The 24,570-nt window shown below is 42.0% G+C and overlaps 1 protein-coding gene across 1 annotated transcript in view; it reads right to left on the bottom strand.

The window, feature by feature from the left end:
- Positions 1-24,570, bottom strand: part of BUB1B (BUB1 mitotic checkpoint serine/threonine kinase B) — a 1,687,592-nt gene that overhangs the window by 869,817 nt on the left and 793,205 nt on the right. The window contains exon 11 of the mRNA XM_044074144.1: positions 633-787. Within this exon, the coding sequence (XP_043930079.1) occupies positions 633-787 (155 nt within the window). The remainder of the gene's footprint in view (positions 1-632; positions 788-24,570) is intronic.

Genomic DNA, 24,570 nt, shown 5'->3' with positions numbered 1-24,570 from the left:
TCAAAGTAAAGGAAATATCAAAATCCTCCACCTAGCACCAATGGTGGAACCCTGCCATGCTACAATACCTTCTAGAAACTATGACTTACTGACATGCACACACATTCAGAAAGCCCTACTAGCAGAAGCTTAGAGATAAATGGTGCTGAGGACACTGGTGGATGTGAACATAGAAATAATTTAGATAGGAAATCAGAAAGATAAGAAAAAGCTTGCCCAAACATAACTGGATGAGAAAATTATCAGGTTAGGTGGCAGAAGTTTTCACTAACAGGTACTACCATACAATACCATCTATTCAGACCATCCCCCAAAGTGGGCTTATGACTGAAAGCAGTACAATAACCAATAAAGGGAAATAGCAACCATTTTTAAAATGCAAGCCTGTTATTCCTGAAAAAGATGTGGACCAAGCTCCCAGGAAGGTACTGTACATTACCTACACCTAGAATGAATACAAAGGAGCACACATACATTAAATCTTAAGCTACTGCGGCTTTAGTTCTCAGGACAAAAAACAAAACACAATTACCCACAATGGTGTATAATAAAGGTCAACTAAATGATGAGCAAAGACATACAGGTTATGCATAGAATTCAATTTTGTTTTTCTTTGAAAAAATATCTTTTACCTTGATAAAGTGCTGCATGATACTGACTGGTAATCAGCGGCAGGCTTCTTCAAAGAGAGTGGCGTGTCAATGGACAATGCTATCTTTTCTCCAGTTTCTATAGCTCTGGAACTCACACTAGCTGGTGAAAGAGAAACCTGAGGTAGATATGTTTCCTAAAAGACAATTCGACCAAAATAAATATATGGCCATACAAAATCCATTTTCTAAAGTTAAGAAAAAAATTACTCATGTTGTACACACTTAATTACACATTCTCTCTGGGAAACTGATTTTACATCAAACACTCAGCTGCCAAAGAGTTTGTAATTCTGACACTTATTTCCCTTACTGAATTGTTAGGCAAACATTATATAACCCTACACACCACAATTGTTAGGCAAATATTATATAACCCTCCACACCACCATCAACTATATCAAATTATATTACCTAAAATAAACTTAACATGAAATTTAGAAAACACTCATTAAGAATATTTATTTGGGTAGGATACTACATTGCTAGGTATAGAGGGTACACGCAACCTTTAGAACCCTTTAACACTGAACAAAACATCCCCATTTCTAAGATAAAGGAAGGACAACCTTAGAAACATTGTTTTAAGTGATAGGAAAAAAGAAGGGAAAGGGAAAAACAGGCCATAATTACAAACTGTATGCCAATTACTCCACCTAAAATGAATGGGGAGAATACATCCTGATGTGAAGATAAATTCATTCTTAACAAAACAGTTGTCTCCAACACCATGATGTCTCTTGGAAGGAGGGGGGGGTTAACTCCAACAAACAAAATTCAATATTTTATTTTAGTCAAATCTCAAGTTTAGAGATGTTGGTGCGCACGGCTGAAGCATTCCATGACAATATTACATACACACACTCATCCCCAGATCCCCACTCCCAGGATGGCCCTGTAGTCATTAATGAACACACTTGTCCATACCAAAAAATGAAAGCACAGACCTGGCATCAAATTATAATACTGGTGTAAGAATACCTACTTGCCTTAGTAATAGAAACTGAAGTAGCAGATGATAATTGAAGGACTACTGACCTACAAGGACCTGGGAAGAGTATTTCTGACCAAAAAAGTAGGACATCTAACACAGCAGCAGACATGTTAAGAATGTATCTGTGTTACATCTATCATCAAGGACACTCGTTAATAGGTCCCAGACTGGTTTAAATGCCAAAGCAGTACCAATAGGTTGTGAAAGCAGCCATGGGCTGAATCCCAAGCAGTTCCAATCAGTTGTGAAAGAAGATGAAACCCCACTCTAGAATGAGACAATCACTGGTGATGGTGCTTAGAGGAACCAAATGGATGCAACACAAACATTTGCAAGAAAGACATATTTAAAACAGCATTTTCAAGTGGGCAGTTAGCTGCCTGAGCTCAAGCTTCTGGATATTTGTCAAAACCACACAAGAGACACTGTGAATATGATTAGCCTCCATGAGCTGCTCAGAGTGTGCTTCTAAAAGGAATGTGTACTGCATAACATTAAGTTGCCTGTGGGTAATAAATCAGCACGAACCCTACACTATGCACATCCTGGGCTTTTACATCAAGCTTAATCTTTTTTCACTTTCTAAGACATTTTAATAAATACGTTTAAGTCTTTGCACCACATTTAACTTTTAAATGTTCAAATGACTGTCTGATTTTTTACTGACCTGTCATATCTAGAAGACAAGACAGGGCTGTTCACTTTGAAACTGGAAGAGTTCTTGATGCACCACAGCTGCTCTTAGAGAAACAACTTTTAAGAGTTTCTAACTGCAACTACAGAACAAGTCTCACAGTCTATTTTTTGTGGCAGTACTGGATGTGACCACTTGTCTTTCTAAATCTCCAACAAATTTTCCTTCTTCTAAATAGCTTTCCATACTGACCATGAATAATACTGACTCCTGTTTCAGCTACTTTATCACCTACTATAGCTTCAAGCCACAAAATTTCCTCTGATTTTTGTATTGTTTGTGTTTTTCTCTTTTAGGCTTGTAAATCTGTTCGTCTTCTGCGCTTTATATCATAACAGCATTTAAGACTCTTAACGGGGTTGGTCACGGGATCTTTTTAGCCAGTAACCAGATGTAATAACACCAACAGTACACAGTTAAATCACATCCCAATGTTCACCAAGAACACAACTCAAGACTCCACCGCAAGCACTAAACTCCAGGAAGTTTATTAAAAATTCACCAACAGTAACAGCTTTCGTCAATGAATGCAGACTTCTTCAGACCAAGTGAATAAAATGCATTATCCCCACCTGCAATATTTATACCTCTGCTAACTACATAGTAATTAACCAATTACATACATCAATTCAACACTTTTTAAAGACATGCATCACTCTGTAAAATATCCATCTAAAATACACACACACACAGATATATATATATATATATATAAAATGAAAAATATATAACCAAATATGTATATTTTATTTCTCATTTCTTATTTATTTTCTATCTTCTGTCTCTCATATGCTTTCATTTTTAAAACACTACTTATACTAACAATATCATTTATGCCTGGCCAAGATGAAGCATTCAAGGACAATTGCCACCACAGTTCCCTCTCTTGCAATATAATTGGCCAAGAACCACACCTATGGTGTTTTCCCACTTGCTCCAAAATTAAAAAAAAGAAAAAAAAGAATCCATGATCACAGTATACCTCCAAATGTCTGACTAGGGCATTTGTGAGTTTATACTTGCCTATGTCATAACAGTGTTCGTATATCCGCTGCTTCAATTTTCTCTCTGTCTTTGCTATATAGAAACTTGGTCATTCTTTACAAAATGCCACATAAACAACCCCTTCTGTATGGCAATTATAAAAACCTTTAGCCTTAATAGCTCTATTCCTAATCTTAACCTCATGTCCCTGTAGGATCATGCAGCATTGATTACAGGCCCCACATTTTGGCATTTTTCCTTTTCTCTCTATTTTATAGTTATTGGACATACCATCAAATAATTTTTTCACTGAACGCCCTCATTTATACACTATTTTTGGTCTTGCCCCTAGTTTCTCAAACTTCTTTATTATTCATTATCAATTCCCAGTTCTTATTCACAATATTGAACAATGGTCCACTATCCATATTACATGTCATAACATACAAAGGGCCACAAATATTGGTATTGTGGTGCTCACTTGTACTTAATTCACTTACATAAGTTCCAGTGTCCATTTCTGGGTCCTTACCCACCCAAGTATTAGAACTAAAGACTATGTTACTATGTGTATTCACTAACAACTACTTCTTTTGGCTTTTCCCGGTTAGGGGTCTCCACAGCGCATCACCTGTCCGCTCATGATTGGCAGTGGAGTTTTACGGTGTCAAGTTGCCAGCCCAGCGCCCAACCTTCCACAGAAGGCACACACATGCACATACTCACACCTAGGGCCAATTTAGAGTGTCCAATCCACCTACAGCATGTCTTTGGGATGTGGGAGGAAACCGGAGCACCCGGAGGAAACCCACGCGGCCACAGGGAGGACATGCAGACTCCGCACAGAAGGCACCCCAGCTGAGGATCGAGCCGGAGAACCTCTTGCTGTGAGGTGGCAATGCTAACCGCTGCACCGCCGTGGCCACCACTATGTGTATTCACTAACAATGGTCGAAAATGACCAGTCTTTCTCCTGGACAAAACTTCTTCAGTCATTGAATCTGTTAAATCACATGGATAGCCTCTTCTAAGTAATATGTTCTTTAATTTAGTACATTCATCCAAAATGTCACACCATTCAGATACCATATGAGCAGCCATTACCCAATTGTCCTTTCACCACAGCACATTTTTGATGAATGGGATGGCCGCTTGTGAAATGTAACAAAGTGTTGGAATAGGATGGCTTCCTATAGACTTTTGAGGCAAGAATATCCTTGCTGGGATGTATAAATAAATGGACATCTAAGTAATTCACTGCCCCTTGCCCTATTTGGTACATAAATTCCAAAAAAAGATGTAGTACCATTAATATACTGTATAAATTCTTCCACTTTACCAATTGGACCCACCCATGCAATAAATAAATCATCCAGGTAGCGTAAATATAGATGTACATATTCAAAAAATAAATAAGAAATTGGAAATAAAATATACATATATGGTTACATATTTTTCATTTTTTTTATTTATTTTGTGCGAGTGTGTGTATTTTAGATGAATATTTTACACAGTGAAGTATTTCTTAAAAAGTGCTTAACTGATTATGTAATTGGTTAATTACTATCTAGTTAGCAGGGCTATAAATATTGTAGGTGGGGATAAAAAGAAGTTATGTCTTACCAAAATGTTCCATCTGTGTTGTAGATTTTCATTCATTACTGATAGGACTTTGGTTCCATCCTCGGAACTGGCACGGCAGATTCCAAGTTCGCGCCAACCAAAAACTCTCAGCCAAGACCTACACATAATGTCCCTCTCTCACAGTCTCTTCAGATCGAGTTTGCCCGCCCTCATATAATAGAGATTATAAAAGAGAGAGTAGGGGGCTCTGCCTGAGCAAATACCTTAACCAGGAGATCCTCAAGTCCACCAGGAGTCTAGGCAGGGGGAAGGAGGGCGGGAAGTAATGAATGAATGAAGATCTACAACACAGATGGAACGCTATGGTAAGACATAACTTCTTTATCTAATGTTGTAAATATTTACTCATTCCTTACTGACAGGACTGAGTCCCCAGCTACTTGATTCCTGGGTGGCCCTAAGGAAGGCTATTCCTGAGCACCATAGAACCAAAATATGCTTGTCCCCTGGAGGTCAAATCCAATTTGTAATGAGTGATAAAGGTATGAGGTCTTGCCGAAGTGGCTGCTGTACAGATATCATCCATAGAGGCTCTGGAATGAAAAGCCACATAAATAGCCATTGATCTAGTGGAATGACCCTTTACTCTGGAAGGTAGAGACAGTTTATTCTGATGGTAGATAAAGGTAATGACGTTCCTAAGCCAGGAGGATAGAGTCACTTTGGAAACAGGTTTACCCAATCTGGGTGGCCCTAAGGAAGGATATTCCTGAGCACCATAGAACCAAAATATGCTTGTCCCCTGGAGGTCAAATCCAATTTGTAATAAGTGATAAAGGTATGAGGTCTTGCCGAAGTGGCTGCTGTGCAGATATCATCCATAGAGGCTCTGGAATGAAAAGCCACATAAATAGCCATTGATCTAGTGGAATGAGCCTTTACTCTGGAAGGTAGAGACAGTTTATTCTGATGGTAGATAAAGGTAATGACGTTCCTAAGCCAGGAGGATAGAGTCACTTTGGAAACAGGTTTACCCAATCTGGGTCCCACAAAGGCCACAAATAATTGATCCATTTTTCTGAAAGATTTAGTTCTGTCCAAGTAAAAATGAAGTTCCCTATGAACATGAAGGGTATGCAAAAGATGCTCCCCTCTATTTGAAGAAAACCGGCAGGTCAATAGATTGGTTAATTGAAAATCCAGAAATGACCTTGGGCAAGAAGGATGGGTCAAGTACGTAGGGACACTCCCTGTGGAAATTCAAGTAAGGCCTCCTGACACTCAAAGCCTGCAACTCAGATACTCTTCTTGCTGAGGTAAGGGCTACTAGAAGCAGAGTCTTCCAAGACAAAAATTTTATATCACATGAATTAGAAGGTTCGAAAGGAGGACTTGTTAACGAGTGAAGAACCAAAGTCAAGTCCTAAAGGCTCTATGGGGAGCTTGACAGGAGGTTTAACATGTAATACTCCTTTCAAGAAATTTTACAGAAGAATTACTGAATCTATTGTGAAAATTTGCGATAGCTGCTAAACGTACAGTAATTGTCAATGCTGAAGCTCCTGCATGTAGAAGAGTAGTCAGGTACTGTAGGATCTTCTGAACAGGCATAGAGAAAGGGGCTATGTCCTGATCCTTGGACCATGTAGAGAACCTAGCCCACTTACTAAAGTAAATTTTCCTGGCGGAAGGTTTGTGCGAAGCCAGAACAATCTCACGGACAGGAGATGAAATATCAGGAAGCCTGGCAATCATCGGAAGTGGAGGAACAAGCTGTGAACATGAGGCTGTGGAGACTGGGGTGAATCAGTCTCTGAGGGTGAGATAGCAGACCTTGGGATTGATCCAGGATCCACGGGCTGTGAAATCAGATGAGGCCAGAGGAAAGGAAACCAGACTTGACGAGACCAATAAGGGGCAATGAGGATCACTTTGCTTCTTAACCTTTGAGCTTTCTGGATGAGGGGAAGCAGTGGAAAGGCATACAGCAGACCCGGGGGCCAATCGTGCGTCAGAGCAACCCTCGGTGACTCCCCCTGAGGGGGGATCAAGGCAAAGTAGCTTCTGCATTTGTTGTTTAAGGGGGAAGCAAACAGGTCACAGCAAGGCCTACCCCAAAGGCGAAAGATCCAATCCGCTATTACAGGACTGAGGGACCACTCATGAGGCATCAGAGTGTTTCTGCTCAGATTGTCCGCAATAAGGTTGGAACTCCTGAGAATGTGCGCTGCTAAAGAAAGAGGTTGGAAGCTATCGCCCAGTGCTAAATTCTCATGGCTTCCCTACACAGGGGGTAAGACCTGGCTGTGCCTTGTTTCTTTATATACCAGATGACTGACATGTTATCCAATTGAATTGCAATGGTCCCGGAAGGGAGGGGATGTATGGAATGCTTGCAACACTAAGAGAATTGCCCTCAAATCCAAGACATTTATGTGCAAATTGGCCTCCATGTGTGACCAGGTGCTCTGGACGGTCTTTTCCTGAAAATGCCCCCCACCCTAGCAGGGAAGCGTCCGTGGTCACCGTGGCCCTGGGCTAGGGAAAGCAGAATGGTCGACACCAAAGATGTGATTCTGGCTTCATCCACCAAAGCATTTCTTTCTTGCAAAGATTTGTAAGGCGTACCAAGTGGTTGAGATGATGGGTTAAGATCGACCACTGTGGTGAAAGGAGCCACTGCACTAGTCTCATGTGCAATCTTGCCAGTGGAACTAAGGTAATGGTTGCTGCCACAGAGCCCAGAAGTTTAAGTACAAGGCATGCTGGTACAAAGGTTTGTTGAAGGAGTACTTGAACCTTATTTCTGAGAGCCTGTGAGGAGGAAGGGAAGCTTGACAGGATGTTGTGTCGAAGATCGCCCAAATAAATTCCAGTGTTTTTGTTGGGGACATTTGAGATTTTTCCTTGTTGATCATAATCCCTAAACGAAGAGCAAGGACTTGAGTGTAAGAGAGGCTGTGGGGATTTGAAGATTCCTGGTCATGGCGGTAAGGAGCAAATCATCTAGATACGGAAACACTTGGAATCCTTGTAGTCGAAGATGAGCTACTACAACTGCCATACATTTGGTGAACACTCGGGGGGGGGGGGGGCTGTCGAGAGCCTGAATGGCAGTACCCTGAACTGGTAGTGATTGGCTCCTAGCCGGAAGCAGAGAAATCTCTGGGAGCGCTTGTCCATCTTTATGTGGTAATACGCGTCCTGGAGATCTAGAGCACACATCCAGTTGTCCTTCCCTAAAAAGGGTAGGATGGACTGTTCCGTGATAGGAATTTTTGAGGTTTTATAAATTTGTTCAGTAGGCTGAGATTCAGCATTGGTCTTCAGTCTCGTCTTTTTTGGCACTAAAAAGAACCTCAAGTAAAAACCGGATCCTCTCTGGTCTGGTGGGACTGGCTGGATGACTCTCTTTCTTAGCAGCTTTTCGACTTCTAAGGGTGCTATCTCCCTCTGATTGGGTGGAACATCGGGGATTCGTTTGATGGGTCTGGCAGTAAGATCGAATGGGATATGGTAGCCTCTGGATATTATTCTCTGCACCCATACATCGATAGTAATAAGTTGCCAGGCTGGTAGGTGCAGGAAAAAACGACCCTGACTGCTTCCAGAGGAAAGCAATTGGGCCGTTGCTCTGGAACGCTGGTAGGGTCACCCGGAGAAGTAATCTCTAGTGCCCTGGTTTCGCGGACCCCCTCTGCCATGAAAGGGGCATATTCCAGATGAGTTGCCCCCTCTGCCCTGGGGAAGATTGCTCACCATGAGTGTCATGGAAAGATCCTTGGGACTTTTTGAACCACAATTTCCCTCCCGTTTCCTGGAATAGGATCTCTGGGGGGTGGAAAAATGTATGCTCTCAGTAGACAAGGTCTTTCCATCTTTCTCACTTCGTGATAGTGTGTCTTGTACTTTGGGGCCAAAGAGTGAAGATTATTAGACAGGAGCATTGACGAAGGAAGATTTAAAGGGGTCTGTGAAATCATACAATCACATCCAAGCATGCCATCTTATGACGATGCCTGATGTGGCTGCTCGAGCTTCCCCCTTGGTGGTGTTGAGATATCAATCGCATCAAAGAGTTTGAGATAGATTCCAGGGTAGCTAGCTGCAAGGTGACAGTTTCAAGCACTTCATCAGGCAGTACCCCCACCAAAGAGGTAAACATTTCAGAAATTAGGTCTCTTTGGAGGCGAGGGAAGTATGCCAGGTAGTTCAGAGATCGAATGGCAAAGGTTGCTGAAGCATAGGTCCACTTCCCCAGTCTGCCCCATAGCCCGAGACTCCTTGTTCTGGGGATGAACAGAGGAACTATCTTCTGCCAGCTCCCTCTTGGTGGCCGCCACCCCGACCATGGAATCAACTACCAACTGCTTGGACCAATTGGGTTGGTCTTTGGGGGTGGATAAAATTTTGTTCAGCCTCCGGGGAACATGTTCTACATTTTCCAGGGCCTTCCAGGCACACTGCACGATCAGCTTTACCAGCTCATCCGCAGGTGGGGTCACCTAGGAAGTAGATGGCCGGGCACAGAAGGCCTGCAAGAACACAGATTCCTCCAAAGAAGGGTTAGAGGACTTCCAGTCTCCCCTCTGCTTGAGGATTTCGAGAATGTCTCCAAATGAGACATCTTCTGAGGGAGACCGTAGGGACCCTTCTACCTCATCACAATCGGTGTCCTCCGTGATAGATTCCTCAGGGGACTCAAGGTGCTTCCTCTTGCACTGTTTCTTCTGGGGTGGCTTTCCAGTGGGATCTACTGAGAAGGACTCTGGAGAAAGGGTTCTCTTCAAGGGAAGGTTTTGTGGCTCCTGTGCCCGGGATCCTAGAGTAGAGGGTTGGGACAGCTGCATGCTAGAGGGGGGTTCTGGTGTCAATGCCAATTGTGCTGACTGTGAGCCTGTTGAGGCAAGGACCCTCTCCATCACCTGGAAAGCAGGCTCGCCCGAGCAGAGATGGGAGCCTGGAACCAAGAAGGACAACCTCAGGACAGGAGTTACACCCCGCCCTGAGGAGCTCCAAGAGGACTGGTAGCTGTCGGTGGGGCCATGGATATAGACGGTGCCAGCGAAAAAATAAGCACTGAACTAGGAACCACGGTGCCGACAGACCAAACACTGCTCCGAGAGTGCACTGGTTCCAACGGAGCCGATGGGCCAAAGGTAATTGGTGCCAACGGGAAACTACACAGTCCGTGCCGACACTGGGGTGGTCATCGGTACAGAAGTCTCCAGAGCCTGGGAAGTGGCCGGAGGAAGGATATACTGGGGAGTGTGCTGTGAAGGGTTCCGTTCCAAAGGGGATGGAACGTCTAGCAGGGGTGGGCAATCCTCTAGCTGCCAGAAGCTGATCCACAACCCACACTACATCTTGTTCTGAAAGGCTCCTGATGGATCTATAGGAGGCTGCTGAAGGAGAGATGGGTCTTTCCAGAAAAGGGCCAAATTAGTGCCCCGAAAAAGGGTCGTAAGTTGGAGAATATCTGGTTCTGGGAAGGTGTTCAACCTTTGGAACTGACGGGGTCATCGTCTGTGCAGCTGTATAAAGCTACCTGCACCATGGCCGGGGATGGTGCCGAAACGGGTATGGTAGTCAAAGCCGGTGTCAAAACCAAGAATGGCACCAAAGACAATAGTGCCAAAGCTGGAACCATAATGGAAGTCAAAATCAGAGGCAGCACCGAAGGAGAAGGCACTGAGCCTGGTGCCGAGGTTGTCTGCGCCGAAGGCGTCAGAGAAGTTCGGTATAGACTCAGTTCCGAAACGGGCAGAGATGCAGGAACAGAGCAGTGACTCCGTTTCTCTGGGTTTTTTAGTCCTAGAAGCTGGTGAAACCTCCATCGCAGAGAACCTCCGAAAAAGGTGCTTTCATTAAACCTTTCAAAATCAATTTATTTTTGTGCTCAGCTAGAGTGAGATTACTGAAACTAGAACAGATATCACACAAGGCATTTATATGGTCAACACCCAAACACTAACGCACAGAGCGTGATCGTCTGAGTTGGGCATCTTACACCCACACTTATAGCACTGCTTAAACCCCAACTTAGCTTTCTCCGACATAATGGCAGTAATCTATGCTGACAAAAACAGTCAAAACAAGGAAACAACAGCAGAGTGAAGAGAAATTTTTTTTATATATAGAAAGAAAGAGAAGAGTACCAACAATGGTACCTAGAAATACCACAAGTGGTAAAGGGAGTGCCTACCAAAGGTAGGGGAGTGGGACAGTACCAACAATGGTATAAGGTTAACTACCAATGGTAGAGGGTAGGAAGTAGAAGTCGTCTATAGGCGAGTAGGGAAATTAGCGAGACTGACCAAAAACAAAGTTTTGACAGAAATTACACAAATTCTACACTTAGCTTTGAGAGAGAAGGCTTGGCATGTCTGACGAGGAACGTGGCAAATGAAATCTGAAGAGACTCTGAGAGGGGCATTATGGGTAGGTCTTACCTGAGAGTTTTTGGCTGGACCGAGCTTGGAAACAGCCATGTCGGTTCAGAGGATGGAACCGAAGTCCTATCAGTAAGGAATGAATAAAGATTTACATCATCAGATTGTATTTTATTCACTTGGTCTGAAGAAGTCTGCATTACGTGATTAGCATGCTTACTGTTAGAGAATTTTTAATAAACTTCCTGGAGTTTACTGCTTGCTGTGGAGCCTTGGGTTGGCGTTCAACAGTTTTCAGTTATATCACATATCATATTGGGCAAACACCTTTCAGCAGAAATCATTCAAAATCTGTGAAAGACAATGCAAGTACATCAAAAAAACATCTTGGACAAACACATTAAAATGGCAAACTTGTTTCAATTAAATGGATTTTGAACAACATTCCATAGTCATCACAGAACATTAATTTTCATATTAGTAAGACTGTATAGAGCAGCAATAACACAGGTTGAGTATTTAGGAATGACTGTTTGAAATTACAAATAGAAATTTTCTACAGATATAGTTAACTATTTGCATACATACAAACTAACTTACACTACTTAGATAGAGGGCTTTGAGACTGCAGGTGATATTGTGAGGATTTGCCCACACAGGTTAAGATTCCCTAGCCTTTATCCATAAGGCACATACATTTTCATAAGGTGCCTAGACGTCTGTATAGTTTTTTTTTTCCTGAACTTGTTATAGTTAAAGATACCTCTGAGGTCTGAGGGGAGATGATTCCAGATAGTAGGAAAAAAAAATTTGAGAAGCTTTTCTCTATGTTAGGACTAAAGGGTGGGCAGAGCAAAGTTAAGTGTTTAGTCATCCTATTTTTATGAGTGTGGGGAACATATAAATTGACGTTTACCCTTGAGAAACAGGGGGGGGGGCACTGTTTAGTATTTTAAATATGAGAGGATAGTAGAAAGGTGGAGTTTCTGTCAAAGGTAGCCATTTTGTTTTCCTGAGGGATGTACAGTGATGTTGAAGTTGAAGATTAACAAACCCATATAGAAGCCAGGGATCATTTGTGTTAAAAGATAAGTTTCTAAGATAATGGGTATGGTATTATTCAGTTCTAGGGATGACATTTTTTGCTACAGCATTTTTGGCAACAGGAGTGAGATGGTTAGTAAGCAGCTTTCTTACTGTGCAGTGAACAAAGCTGTCCAGGCATCTTTGTAGCTTGTGCAAGACAATTTCAGGTCAAATGTAAGACTAAGGTACTTTTCTTCTACTGACTGAATACATTTTTCACAGTTTTCAATTTGCAGGGGGTTAGTTTTGAATATTCATTGGACAGTGCCAAAAAAGAACAGATGCGTAATTAAAGTAACACTAACATATGATATACTAATAGATCCCCCATTGCAGCAGACTAAACTGCATGAGTCATGCCTCCTGCATTGGCCAGTTTCATAGAGCTTTGGTCACCTTTCAGGTGTACCAACTGCCAGGAGCTTACAAAGAGTACTATATAAAAGGCAATTGGTGCACCAACTCTTCAGAGCATTTTCTTCTTAGAAGGGAGGCAAGAGTTTGAGAACTTATGTTAGGAAACATGTCAACAATGAACTACATACATTACAAGGGTGAAACAACAATCACACACTGGCAACAAGAAAAAGAACATCAGCAAGAAAAAGGGTCTGGAGAGAGGAATGGCTATTGCAAACAGTGGTCTTATTAGGAAATCTACTGTTACGGCAAGTTTACTTATGCAACTGTACAATATTCAATACCTGGATTACTGTTGCTGTAGCCCAAGTTATATTGGTAGATTACCAGAGCTAAAGCAGGAGAGAAAAATGGGAGGAGGCCAATAACTAAAAATCCAGGAAGCCCTAAAGAATTATCCTAACAAAGCCTGTCCTGGACCTAGAAAATGAATCCAGTTTGTAGTGCTCTGTAAAAGTATGTACGCAGAACCAAGATGTTGCCTCTAGAAAAAGTACAGTTTTGTACCTACCATAAATGTAGATGTTCGAGTGTTCACACTGCTGCAGTCATTACACTTGGGTTATACTGCCGTCAAGCGGTTCCACAGTTGGCCAGAGTTCCAAAGTCTTGGTCGCAGCGTCGGTTGCTATCACTTCTTCCCTGACGTCAGTGCACTAGGGGTATACAAGATGCATCCGACGCCATTTTCTTCAGTTTTTTTTGCCCCAGATGTCAGGTGCCCCCAAGTAGGTAGGCAATTCATATTGCTAGTAAAACATATATAAAAAATAAAAACAATACCTTCAGTTACAAGCAAATACACCACAAAGGTTGTATAGGATAGAAAGGTATAGATAAGTCCAGCTAGGGCAGAGGGGATGGAGGGAGGGTAACCTGGACTGCAGCAGTGTGAACACTCGAACATCTTCATTTATGGTAGGTACAAAACTGTACTATGTTCGTGTTACACTGCTGCAGTCATTACACTTGGGTAGAATCCCAAAGCTAAGGTTGGGTGGCTGGTCTATAAAGAGTTAGGATTGGCTATGAGGCCCTGCAGAACTGCAGTGGCAAATCCTGCTCTGGATTTAGAGTAAAGAGGTAAGTGGTAATGCTTGGTAAAGGTGTGCACTGAACTCAAAGTTGCAGCCTCCAAAATTTCCTTGGTTGTTACTCCTCTGAAAAAGGCTGTTGAAGTGGCTGGTGCTCTGGTAGAATGTGGCCTGATTTTCCATGCTGTGTGTAGCAGTAACGAATACAGTGTCCGATCCATTTGGAAATGGTCTGCTTTGAGATAGCCTTGCCCTGTGATCCTGCAGCATATGCTACAAACAGTTGCTCAGTTTTCCTGAAAGCTTTTGTTTTGTCCAAGTAGAACCGTAGCTGCCTGTGTATGTCCAAAGAGTGCAGAAGTTTCTCCCCTTTATTCTGGGGGTTTGGATAAACAGTTGGCAAATGGATGGTTTGGTTAAGAGCCACACTAGATACCACCTTTGGCATAAAGGTAGGGTTTGTCCTTAAAGAAACCCTGTCCTGATGAAATATTATAAAAGGTTCCACTGCCATTAATGCCTGTAGCTCTGAAACTCTTCGTGCTGAAGTTACTGCCAGGAGCAGAGCTGTTTTTCATGATAAAAATTTTAGATCGGCTGTATTGGCTAGCTCAAAAGGTGGCAAGGTCAATTTTTCCAAAACAAAATTGAGGTCCCAAGTTGGTGCTTTCCGAGGCGGTCTTATGTTTTTAGCCCCTCTGAGGTACTGCTTTAGCAAGGGATGAGAGAATAAAGAAGTATCCGTGTTGTAATGTGGTGAAATGGCAGAAGCGTGGATCTTAATTGATGAGAAGGATAGGCCTTTGTCCAGCATCTCAGTTAAGTATTCTAAAATCTGAGGAATGTTTGGGACAAGAGGGTCAAGGCTTTGAGCCTGGTTCCAGGCACAGTATCTCTTCCATTTTTCTGAGTAAGATTTCCTGGTGCTAGGCCTCCTGACCTCCAAAATGACATCCATAACAGCTTTAGAGAGAGGTGTTGCTTGTTTGACTAATGAATCTGCCATGCAGCCAGGTTTAGGGTTTTGAGCTGACTGTGCAGGATCTGATTGTTTTGTTGAGTCAGGTGTGAAATTTGAGGCAAAATCCATGGTGGGCCTTGAGCTAAGTTCTGTAAGATTGGGTACCAGTGCTGGCGTGGCCAGTCTGGAGCAATCATGATCATCTGTGGTTTTTCCTGTCTGGCTTTTAGGAGTACCTTTGAAAGGAGAGGCAGTGGTGGGAAGGCATAAACTTTTAGGCTTTTCCAGCTGAACGAAAGAACATCCACTTTCCATGTTTGTTTGTGAGAAGTCCTTGTGCAGAATTTTTGTAGTTGGCAATTCAGTGGGGAGGCAAAAAGATCTATGTCTAGGCATCCCCATTTTTGCGTTACCATGCTGAAGATTTGTGGATTCAATTTCCATTCGTGAGGGTCCATGATATTTCTGCTTAGATCGTCTGCCAGAGTATTTTTCTTTCCTGGCAGGAATTGTGCTTGCAGATGAACTTGATAAGTTAGAGCTGTGTTCCACAAGGTCATGGCTTGCCTGCATAGGGGATAAGAATGAGTGCCCCCTTGCTTGTTTATGTACCACATTACTGTGGTGTTGTCTGTCTTTAATAATAATTGTCCTGGATGCAGATGGTCCTTGAAAGCTGTTAGGGCATTTTGAACAGCCAACATCTCTTTTTGATTGATGTGAAGATGCATTTGGTCTGTGGTCCACTTGCCCTAAATACATTTTCCTGCCATGTGTGCTCCCCAGGCGTAATCCAAAGCATCTGTTGTTAGAGTCTGCCTGGCTGTGGGTAGAGTGAAAGGCTGACCCTTGTTGAGGTGACATGCCTCTGCCCACCATCGAAACTCCTGTTGTAGGCAGGGAATTATTGGTATTACTACTTCTAAACTGTGAGAGTGTTGAGTCCAAACACTTTTTAGGTACCACTGTAATTTCTTCATATGCAGTCTGGCATATGGAATTAGTAGTATGAAGGATGCCATGAATCCCAGGGCCTGCAGATTTTTTCTTGCAGGGAGATGGGACTTTTTTGACAGCAATTGAAAATATTGAGTCAGTTGTCCTTGTTTGTCTGGCGTGAGATAAGCCATCTGGGCCGTTGTATTTAAGCTGGCACCCAGGAATATTATCTGTTGTGAGAGCACTAGTTTTGACTTCTTTAAATTTACTGTGTACCCTAGAGAAATTAGCAACCTTTTTACAAATGCCAGATGCTTTAGAAGAATGTCCTTTCTCTCTGCTTGAATGAGGCAGTCGTCCAGGTATGGATATATTTGAATTCCTTTTTGTCTGCAAAATGCAATTACTGGTGCCAGGCACTTTGTAAAGACCCTGGGCACAGTAGATAAGCCAAAGGGCTGTGCAGAGAATTGGTAGTGCATTGTACCAGCTTTGAATCTGAGGTATCTTCTGCAATCTTGTCTGATAGGGACATGCAGGTATGTCTCTTTGAGGTCCAAAGTAACAAGCCAAACCTTCTTGCCCAGCATGGGAAGAAGCTGCTGTAGTGTCAACATTTTGAATTTCTGAACATCCAGGCAAGTATTTAGAGTTGAAAGGTCTAGTATGGGTCTCCAGGCTTTGTCTTTTCTGGGGACCAGGAAGAGTCTTGAGTAAAATCCTTGTCCTTGTTCATGCTGTGGTACTTTTTGAATAGCTCTCATGTCCATGAGGGCTGAAATTTGTTTTTGAGCCTCTGCCCATTGATTTTGTGGCAGGTTTGGCATTCCTTTTAGCCTTGGTAAAGTGTGAAAGTGGAACCTGTAACTATGAGACACAATATTCAGAACCCATTTGTCTTGGGTGATTGTTTGCCACTTTTGAGAAAAAAGTGCTAGTTTCCCCCCTAAGGGGGCTGCCAAAAGGGAAGTGCTTGGCATACGAAGGGGGAAGTCATTGGGACTGTTTCCTATAAGGTTGAGACTTGTCCTCACCTCCTCTTGGGGTTGAGGTACCCCACTGTCGTCATCTGTTAGAGCCTTGGGGTTGAGATCTGCCTCTTGGGCGTCTGTATCTGCCTCTCTGTGGCCTGTCTGACACTGGAAAGGACCAATTCTTTGTAGGCCAATTTCTGCTAAATCGAGGTGGCTGTACCTGTAAGAAATCTTTGACTGTTTGCATAGATTTAGCTTTATCCTCCATTTTCTTTAACACCTCTTCTGCCTTAACACCAAACAAGGTATCATGCTGTAAAGGAGCATCCAATAATATTGCCTTAACATGATCAGGTAAACTCTGTTCTTTTAACCAAGCATGTCTTCGAATCACAGAACCTGTAACTGCGGCTCTACAAGAGGCCTCTAAAGAATCAAAACCACATTGCAGAGTATGTTTTCCCACCTGTTCAACTGCATGCAATAAATCCTGCATTTCTTTATAGTCAGGAGCTTCTGAGCTTGTAAGCATTTTCTGTTTTAACTGAGCCATTAAATATTGTTGGTACTTAAGCATGTGAAACTGGCAATTTAAAGCCCTTACTGCTAAAGTTGCAGAAGTGTAAACTTTCTTCCCCCATCTATCCAATGCTCTAGAATCTATGTCAGAGGGGACTGGATTTTTTGCAATGGAAGCCTTAACCCCTTTGGGAACCTGGGAAATGGTTTCTGAGTCAGTAGAAGGGTTTTTATAAAGAAACTTGTGAGGGTCTATAATACCTATCTGGCTTGGCTGGTGCAGGGGGCAAAGAATCAGGAGATGAGCTGGATTCGGAGAACACATCATCCACAATATCTAGCACAGGCGGAATAGCCAGGGGCCTGTGCTGAGGCAATAAAAGGAAGTCCCTGAGCCTTTTCTTGGATTCTGAATAATCCTGACTTTCCCAATGGAAATGCTCCCTCATGGTATGTAAAGTTTCCCCAAAAGAGTAATACTCATGAGGAGAGGCTGAAGGGATAGATTCCTCAGCATCAGAGTCCTCATAGGTGGGTAGAGAGTTTCCTTGGTCTGAAGAGGAATCAGAGGAAATGGAAACCTGATCAGAGGAATCATAGTCTGTATCCTGCCTAGGCCTTTTCTCAGGAGGGGGATGGGAACCCCTGATTAGAGTAATGAGGTCTTCGGACATTTTGAGCATCTGTTTCTTAGGCATGGAGGACTGTCCAGGAGAATGCTGTACTTGTTTCTTTGTCTATAATGGCATTTTTGTCTTTGCTGTTGCTTTAATGGTAAGTTGTGCAGGTCTGAAAACACCCTCAGAAGCCAATGCCTGCTCAGCGGCTCCGGACCCATCTGAGGGATTAGTTTCCGTAGGCCCAATACCTTGAGTTTCCATAGGCCTAGTTGTCTCCATGTGGGAGTCGGAGGCGGCCTGTGGCTCTGAGGTAGCGGGTGTCAGGGGCTGCAAAAGCACCTCACTGAGAACCGGTGACTGGCCTAGAAGAGGCTTCGTCGGTTTTGGACCTCGGATGCCTGTCTTTATCCTTGTCTTTATGTTTTTTTATGAATTGCAGTTGTCGGTTGTTCCAACGGCATTGTATAATTGAACCTACGGCCAAAGTAGTGCAAAGCAAAATCAAAACATTGTTTTATAGTGCGTTTGTTAAATCTAGTACAAAACCGACAACTAGTGACGTCGTGATCAGGGCCTAGGCATGGAATACAGAAAGAGTGGAAGTCCTTATGAGGTATTTGCTTCCCACAAGAAATACAATTATTAACTTTTTCTGACATCGGTCTGAGGCAAGAAAAATGTTTCCCCAATGGGGTACTTAGCTTTATTGAAGACTTCGGATCTGAAATTCGACTTTGAAAATCTCAGGAGTCGGCCGACCAGCACTTGCGAACTGCTTTGCTTCAGGCACCGCGCAGCAAGAAAGACTGGAGAAAATGGCGTTGGATGCATCTTATATACCCCTGGCGCACTGACGTCAGGGAAGAAGCGACAGCAACCGACGCCGGACCAAGACTTTGGAACTCTGGCCGACTGCGGGACTGTCTGACAGCAAGATAACCCAAGTGTAATGACTGCAGCAGTGTAACACGATGAACATCTTCTAGAATCTAACCTTTTCAAAAAGCAACTGAAGAAGCCAATGTTCTTTTATAATCAGCTGTAGCCCTGCTGGAAGAGGTTTATTGTGGTGAGTATGACAAAATGTAATTGCATGACAGCCAACTAGAAATAGTGTACTTTGTTACTGCTTGCCTTTTCCACCAACTTCACAAAAGACAAACAGCTAGTCAACTTTCCTGAAAGGTCGTGTTTTGTCTAGGTAGTATCTGAGCAGTCTGTAGACATTCACTGAATGAATAATTCTGTCTTTCTCGTTCTTTGCTTCAGGAGAATAATAGCTTGACAAAGTAAAGTCAAGAGATGATTTCTGGCATAAGGTTAAGATTTGCTCAAGAAATCCTGCCCTTGTGAAAAACTCGGTAAGGTTGACTCACCAAAAGAGCTTGCAACTAGTTAGTAGAACAGTCTTCCAAGTTAGGAATCTCAAATCAGACTGATTTGTTTTTTTCAAAAGGAGACAGAGTAAGCTTTTCAAGCACAAAATTAAGATCCCAGGGAGGTGCTGCTACTTTGCCATGTGTCCAAGTATGCAAAACTCCTCTTAGAAACTGTGTAACCTGGACATTATTAGAAAGGGGAGGATCTAAAGGTAGGGAAGCAGAAATGGCTGACAAATGTTCCTTGACAGACGAGTACAACAGGCTACAGGACAGTAACACACAACATCAAGAACCAGAGGCAGTCTGGTCTGAAGATTTTTTATTTTTTACTGAAACCAACTAGAAAACATTTTTTACTTGCACAAAAATTATTTTTTGTTATGATTTTCTCAAATTCTTTAATACCATCTGCAAATCCTAAAAAGCAAGTTATCTAAAAAGTATAAAAATTCTACCATCTAGGCAGACAACTGAAGTTTTCCAGTACGTGGTGCATCAAACTCCCATTGTCTGATTTGAGGAAATCCAGTCTGTTGAGAAATTTATGATGACTGCCCTTGGTAAAATTGAAAAGAAGAACCACTGCCGCCTTGGACAATAGGAAGTCACTACCACACTTTTGAGTCTCTTCAGATTTTTCCAAGAAAGTACAGTTGTTTAAATAAGCTTACCTTTAAAGTAGATGTTTGAATGATCACTCTGCAGTAGCCTTAGCTATATGGGTTATATCCTGCAATGCATGCAACAGTTAGCTAGCTGCCAAAGCTTCAGGACACCTTCCACACACCCAAACTGCCAGGCACCTCGAGCTTAGCTGAACTGACTGAAAAACAAGTTTAGGTGCCAAGCCCTTCAAGGCTTTCCTGCTAACACAGAAAGGGAGGCCGAGCCCTGAAAGGACAGTGCTAGGAAAAACAAAAAATAACCACACATTGGCATAAACGACACACTAAAAAACATGGAGGGAGTGGTTATTGTAACAGTGATCATTCGAACATCTACAGTTATGGTAAGTTTACTTACAAATTGTACTATGGTCTTCAGGTTGATCACTGCTGTAATAGTAGATTACCCTAGCTTACTACATTTATGAGGAGGAAGGAGAAGAGTCCAGGAGTCAATGGAGAATGATCCTTGCAAAGCCTCACCTAGACCTAGAGAAGTAATCGAGCTTATAGTGCTTTGAAAAAGCAGGCAATGAGAACAAAGTGGCAGTTTCTAGACTATTTCTTGACTCAAATCTTTTCCAAAAAGCCACAGAAGCAGCCAAGGTCCCAGGGTTACAGACATCTGCCATGCAGACAACCCATACATACGAACAGGCTGCCGCAATGTCGGAAATAACGTGAAAAAAATTTAAATCTTAATCTGCCCTCAACTCAAATATCTCTAATATCATTTCCAGTTATGCCCAAATCTGTGTGTGTGTGTGTCACACCTCTAAACCTGTTAGAGCAAGAAATCTCAACAAAGACACAAATAAAAATGGAACAGATGCCTAAAAATAGGGACAATTTTAATAAATATTGTTCTTGCAAACTTAGAAAGTTGACTTGCATTACCATGAATTTTCTGAAGGGTATGAATTCTGAAACTCTTGTATACATGTCTGTCATTATATTGTTGACAGGGGTATTATGAAAATAAAAGAAACCATGAGTCCCAAAATCCTGAGGTATTCCCTCACAGTGACCAAAGTCTGAGTGGAAAATCCTAGAAATAGATCTAGAGGTACATCTATTTTTCCTGTGGAAGAAAAGCACTTTGAACTGTGGTATCTAGTTGATATCCCAGAATTACAGTCCGATGAGAAGAAGAAAAATACTTTTGAATGTTCTCTTGGAATCTAGAATGTATAACATCCATCACCCAAGAAAGAGATTCCTGACACTTTGTAAAAGACTCTGCAAAGATAAGAAAGTCATCCAGATACTGAAAATTATGGAAACTGTAGCCTGCAATGAGCTATAGCTAGAGCTGGACACTTTGTGAAGCCTCAGTGCAATGGATAGTCTAAAGGGTAATGCAGAGAACTACTAATGTGATACAGACATAAAATCTTAAGAAACGTCTGAAGTATGGATGAATAGGAATGTGATATGCATCTTTTAAATCTAGAGTTTCCAAGAACTTTAATGAAGAAGAGGTAACAGGCTGTGAAGTGCCAGCATTTTCAATTTGGGCACTATCAGAAACAGGTTTAGGAAAGATTTAGAACTGGTCTCCAAGCATTTTCTTTCTTTGGCACTAAAAACATTCTTGACTAAAATCCCTTTCCCACCTTTGAAAGGAGAACTGGTTTCATCACTCCCTGAGGCAGCATGTGATGGATATGTGAACACGAGAGAGTCTGGTCCAGAGCATGTGGATTTACCTCCAGGTAATGAGGACGTTTCTTCCATTGCCATCTCTAACCTTGATAAATGATCTTCAGAAAGCACTGCTTAAAACTAGCTGTTGCCAAAGAGAAAAGTGGAGATTTGCACTTTCTGGAAGAAAAAAAGGGTCTGCAGGGTAAGGGATAATAAAGTCTCTTAAATAGTCATTTTGACTTACTGGACAGTCCTTGGTTTTGGGAGTTTCCAAAATTCTTGGAATCCCCTGCCATTTCTTGTTAAATGTCAGTTTACCTGCATTTTGTTGAGACTTGAGAATCCCAGTGGAAATTTTGGAGAAAGGAGGGTTGAAACATCTTAGAAACTTCCCTTTATCAACTTAATCCTGTCATCTCATTTTTGATCACCTCTGTAGAAGAGGGGGCAAAATCTAAATATCTATCCAGATGAGAATTTAAAATCTCATTTTCATTATCATCTGGAAGGTTTTGAGAACATAGCCATGCAAACCTTCTCAAAAAGTACCAGTGGCTATAGTCCTTGAGGAATCTTCAACACAGTTGCTCACACACACACTGTATAGAATGAGTAGTGACTTAAAGTACAAGAAATTAAATTATTTAAGGCAGATTTACTCAGAAGCAGAAACCACATACAAAATATTCCTCATACTTTCACAATTAGTCAGGGCAAACCTTAACATATGAGCCTTACAATTTAGAATTCTGAAAATAAAAGTTGCAGAAGCATTCAGCTTTCCCACATACATATTAATTTTCCCATCCTTATCAGAAAGAGTAGGAGTGGAATTAACCAAGTGCTTAGCAGCTAAAGATATACCTGCTGGGTCAGATTTGGGAATAGTGCATACAAATTTAAAAGACTGACGAATTTTATATATCCTATCTGCCTTTTTATAGGCAGCTGACAGACCAATAGGAAAACTGCAGATAGCAGTACATGCATCCCCTAAAGCAGACAAATAGGAGAAATGGGTGTAGGTTCCGGAAACATCCTTCTTTAACAACTCAGAGGGACTGAGAAATCTGTGTTCCCTCACTTAAAAACTCAGAGAAAAAAATGCATCCATTCCTGCATCTACCTATTCAAATTCAGAATCTTGATTCTCCTCAGGAAAAAAGGAATCCCTCTTTCTTTAAATAGAAACTACTTTACAAAAAGGATCAACCTTGTGCCAAACACAGTAAACTAATCCTATCCAAAGAAATTTACTAATGCCAGCATCAGCAGCAACTTCCCCTGGGATGAGAACAGCATTCTGACAACAGGAAAACCTTCTCAGTTTCCTCTCCCAGGACCAAGAACAGTGGCTCTCTCTTAACAAATGAAGGGACTCCAACAGCGGCAGAGGACGTGGCTAATCCCCAGTCTATAGTGGATATAAGTACTACACCAGAAAGATCCAGGATAAAAGATGAGTGGACTGAAGTATAAGAAATGGCCACAGCAGAGTAACCCACCTACGACTGAGGCAAACTGTTAGTCTGCTGTGGTGGCAAAGGCTGTTTGCTTAATTTTTTTTTTTTTTGTGGCTGGAAGGACTACGAACTGTGGGACTGGTATTCGCATCCATGGTCAAACTGAAAATGGTGCCCATTTCTCAGGGAAGACTAGCAGCAATTGCCAGTAAATGCTATCAGTCCATAAAAGTTACTTTACAACGCTTTTAAATTGAAAAAAATGAGTACTACATGTTTAAAAGTACGTTACAGTCTCAAGACAGACCATTAAAACACAAAACTCCTAGCTTTAAAATAACTTTCCTGAAAGGAAAGTAACAAAACATCAATAAAATTAAGAAAATGGAAGGTTCCTCCCAAGGAGCTTATCTGCCCAGCTAAGGAAATTACAAGCCAACTGTTGATCCTCAAAAACCTCAAAGGAGCGTACTTTAGCAGCAGTAATGCTCTGAAGGGCTTCACACCCTTCTTAGTCAGCTCAACCAGTGTTGCCTGACAGTTTGGGCATGCGGTGCCTTGAGGCTTTGGAAGCTGGCTGGCTCTTGTATCCTTGACAGGAATTAAACCATATAGCTTATGCTACCTGCAGCAGCAATCAAACGAACATCTACTGTTATGGTACAGTTTACTTAAACAACTGTACTTTCTATGACTCCCTGAGCCAGCATTTTATGTAGAATAGGAGAAAATTGAGGAATCCGGTTCCCTGGAAAGGAGGTATGTATTCCCATTACTAGGTATAGCTCCTCTAAATTACATTAAGAACCCAAATGTCTAAAACAATCTGATTCCAATAGGGAAAATTGAGTTTCAGATGCAGAAATGTTGCCAGGGTGGGGATGGGGAACCTGAACAAACAGTCATGCTGACAGGGAGGGTCTGTCGTCGAGTTTGAGAGGGTTTCCTCTCTTTTTCAGCCTCCTTTCAGTTGTTTTTAAAACTCTGATTATTGTCCCCTTGCTGTTTAAACTGCTTTTTAGGAAAGGGCATTGAGGTGGTGGGAAAACTATTATTTGATATGAAAAAGGAGGGTTGAAAAATCCTTAACTTAGTTTTCCCCTTTCATCACAATTCTTAAACACCTCAGCTGCAGAAAGGCCATACAGTCCATTACCCCAGATTAAATGTCATCATACACATTTCCCAAGTGGAAAGTCAAGGCATTCTCTTAAAACTGTTCCAAAAACAGCAGTTCTGGAGGAGAAGTCTGAAGAATCATAAATGCACTTTAAAATCTGCTTGTTCACCACAGAAACTGTTGTCAGAAAAGCATTTAATGAATTCCATACCTTAGATGGGGGAAGGTTAACTATTAACTTCTGCATATTCTCAAAAGACACAAGCAAAAACATTAACGCAGGAGCTTGATGCACTTTTTTCCTTAACTTATTCACTGCTTTCCTATCCTCTTCAGAAGGAATTGGGCTATTGGCACTAACCTGTTTAGCAGCAGCAGCAGATTTAGAAAGGGAAAAGACAGTTGGTTCTGCTTCAGGATTCAACATAAACACGTGTGTTTG

This window comes from Protopterus annectens, chromosome 6.part0 (genome assembly GCF_019279795.1).
Source record: "Protopterus annectens isolate FY-2018-M chromosome 6.part0, PAN1.0, whole genome shotgun sequence".
In the NCBI taxonomy this organism is placed as follows: Eukaryota; Metazoa; Chordata; order Ceratodontiformes; family Protopteridae; genus Protopterus; species Protopterus annectens.
Note: the sequence above shows the minus strand (reverse complement) of the source record. Positions and strands in the feature narration are given on the sequence as shown.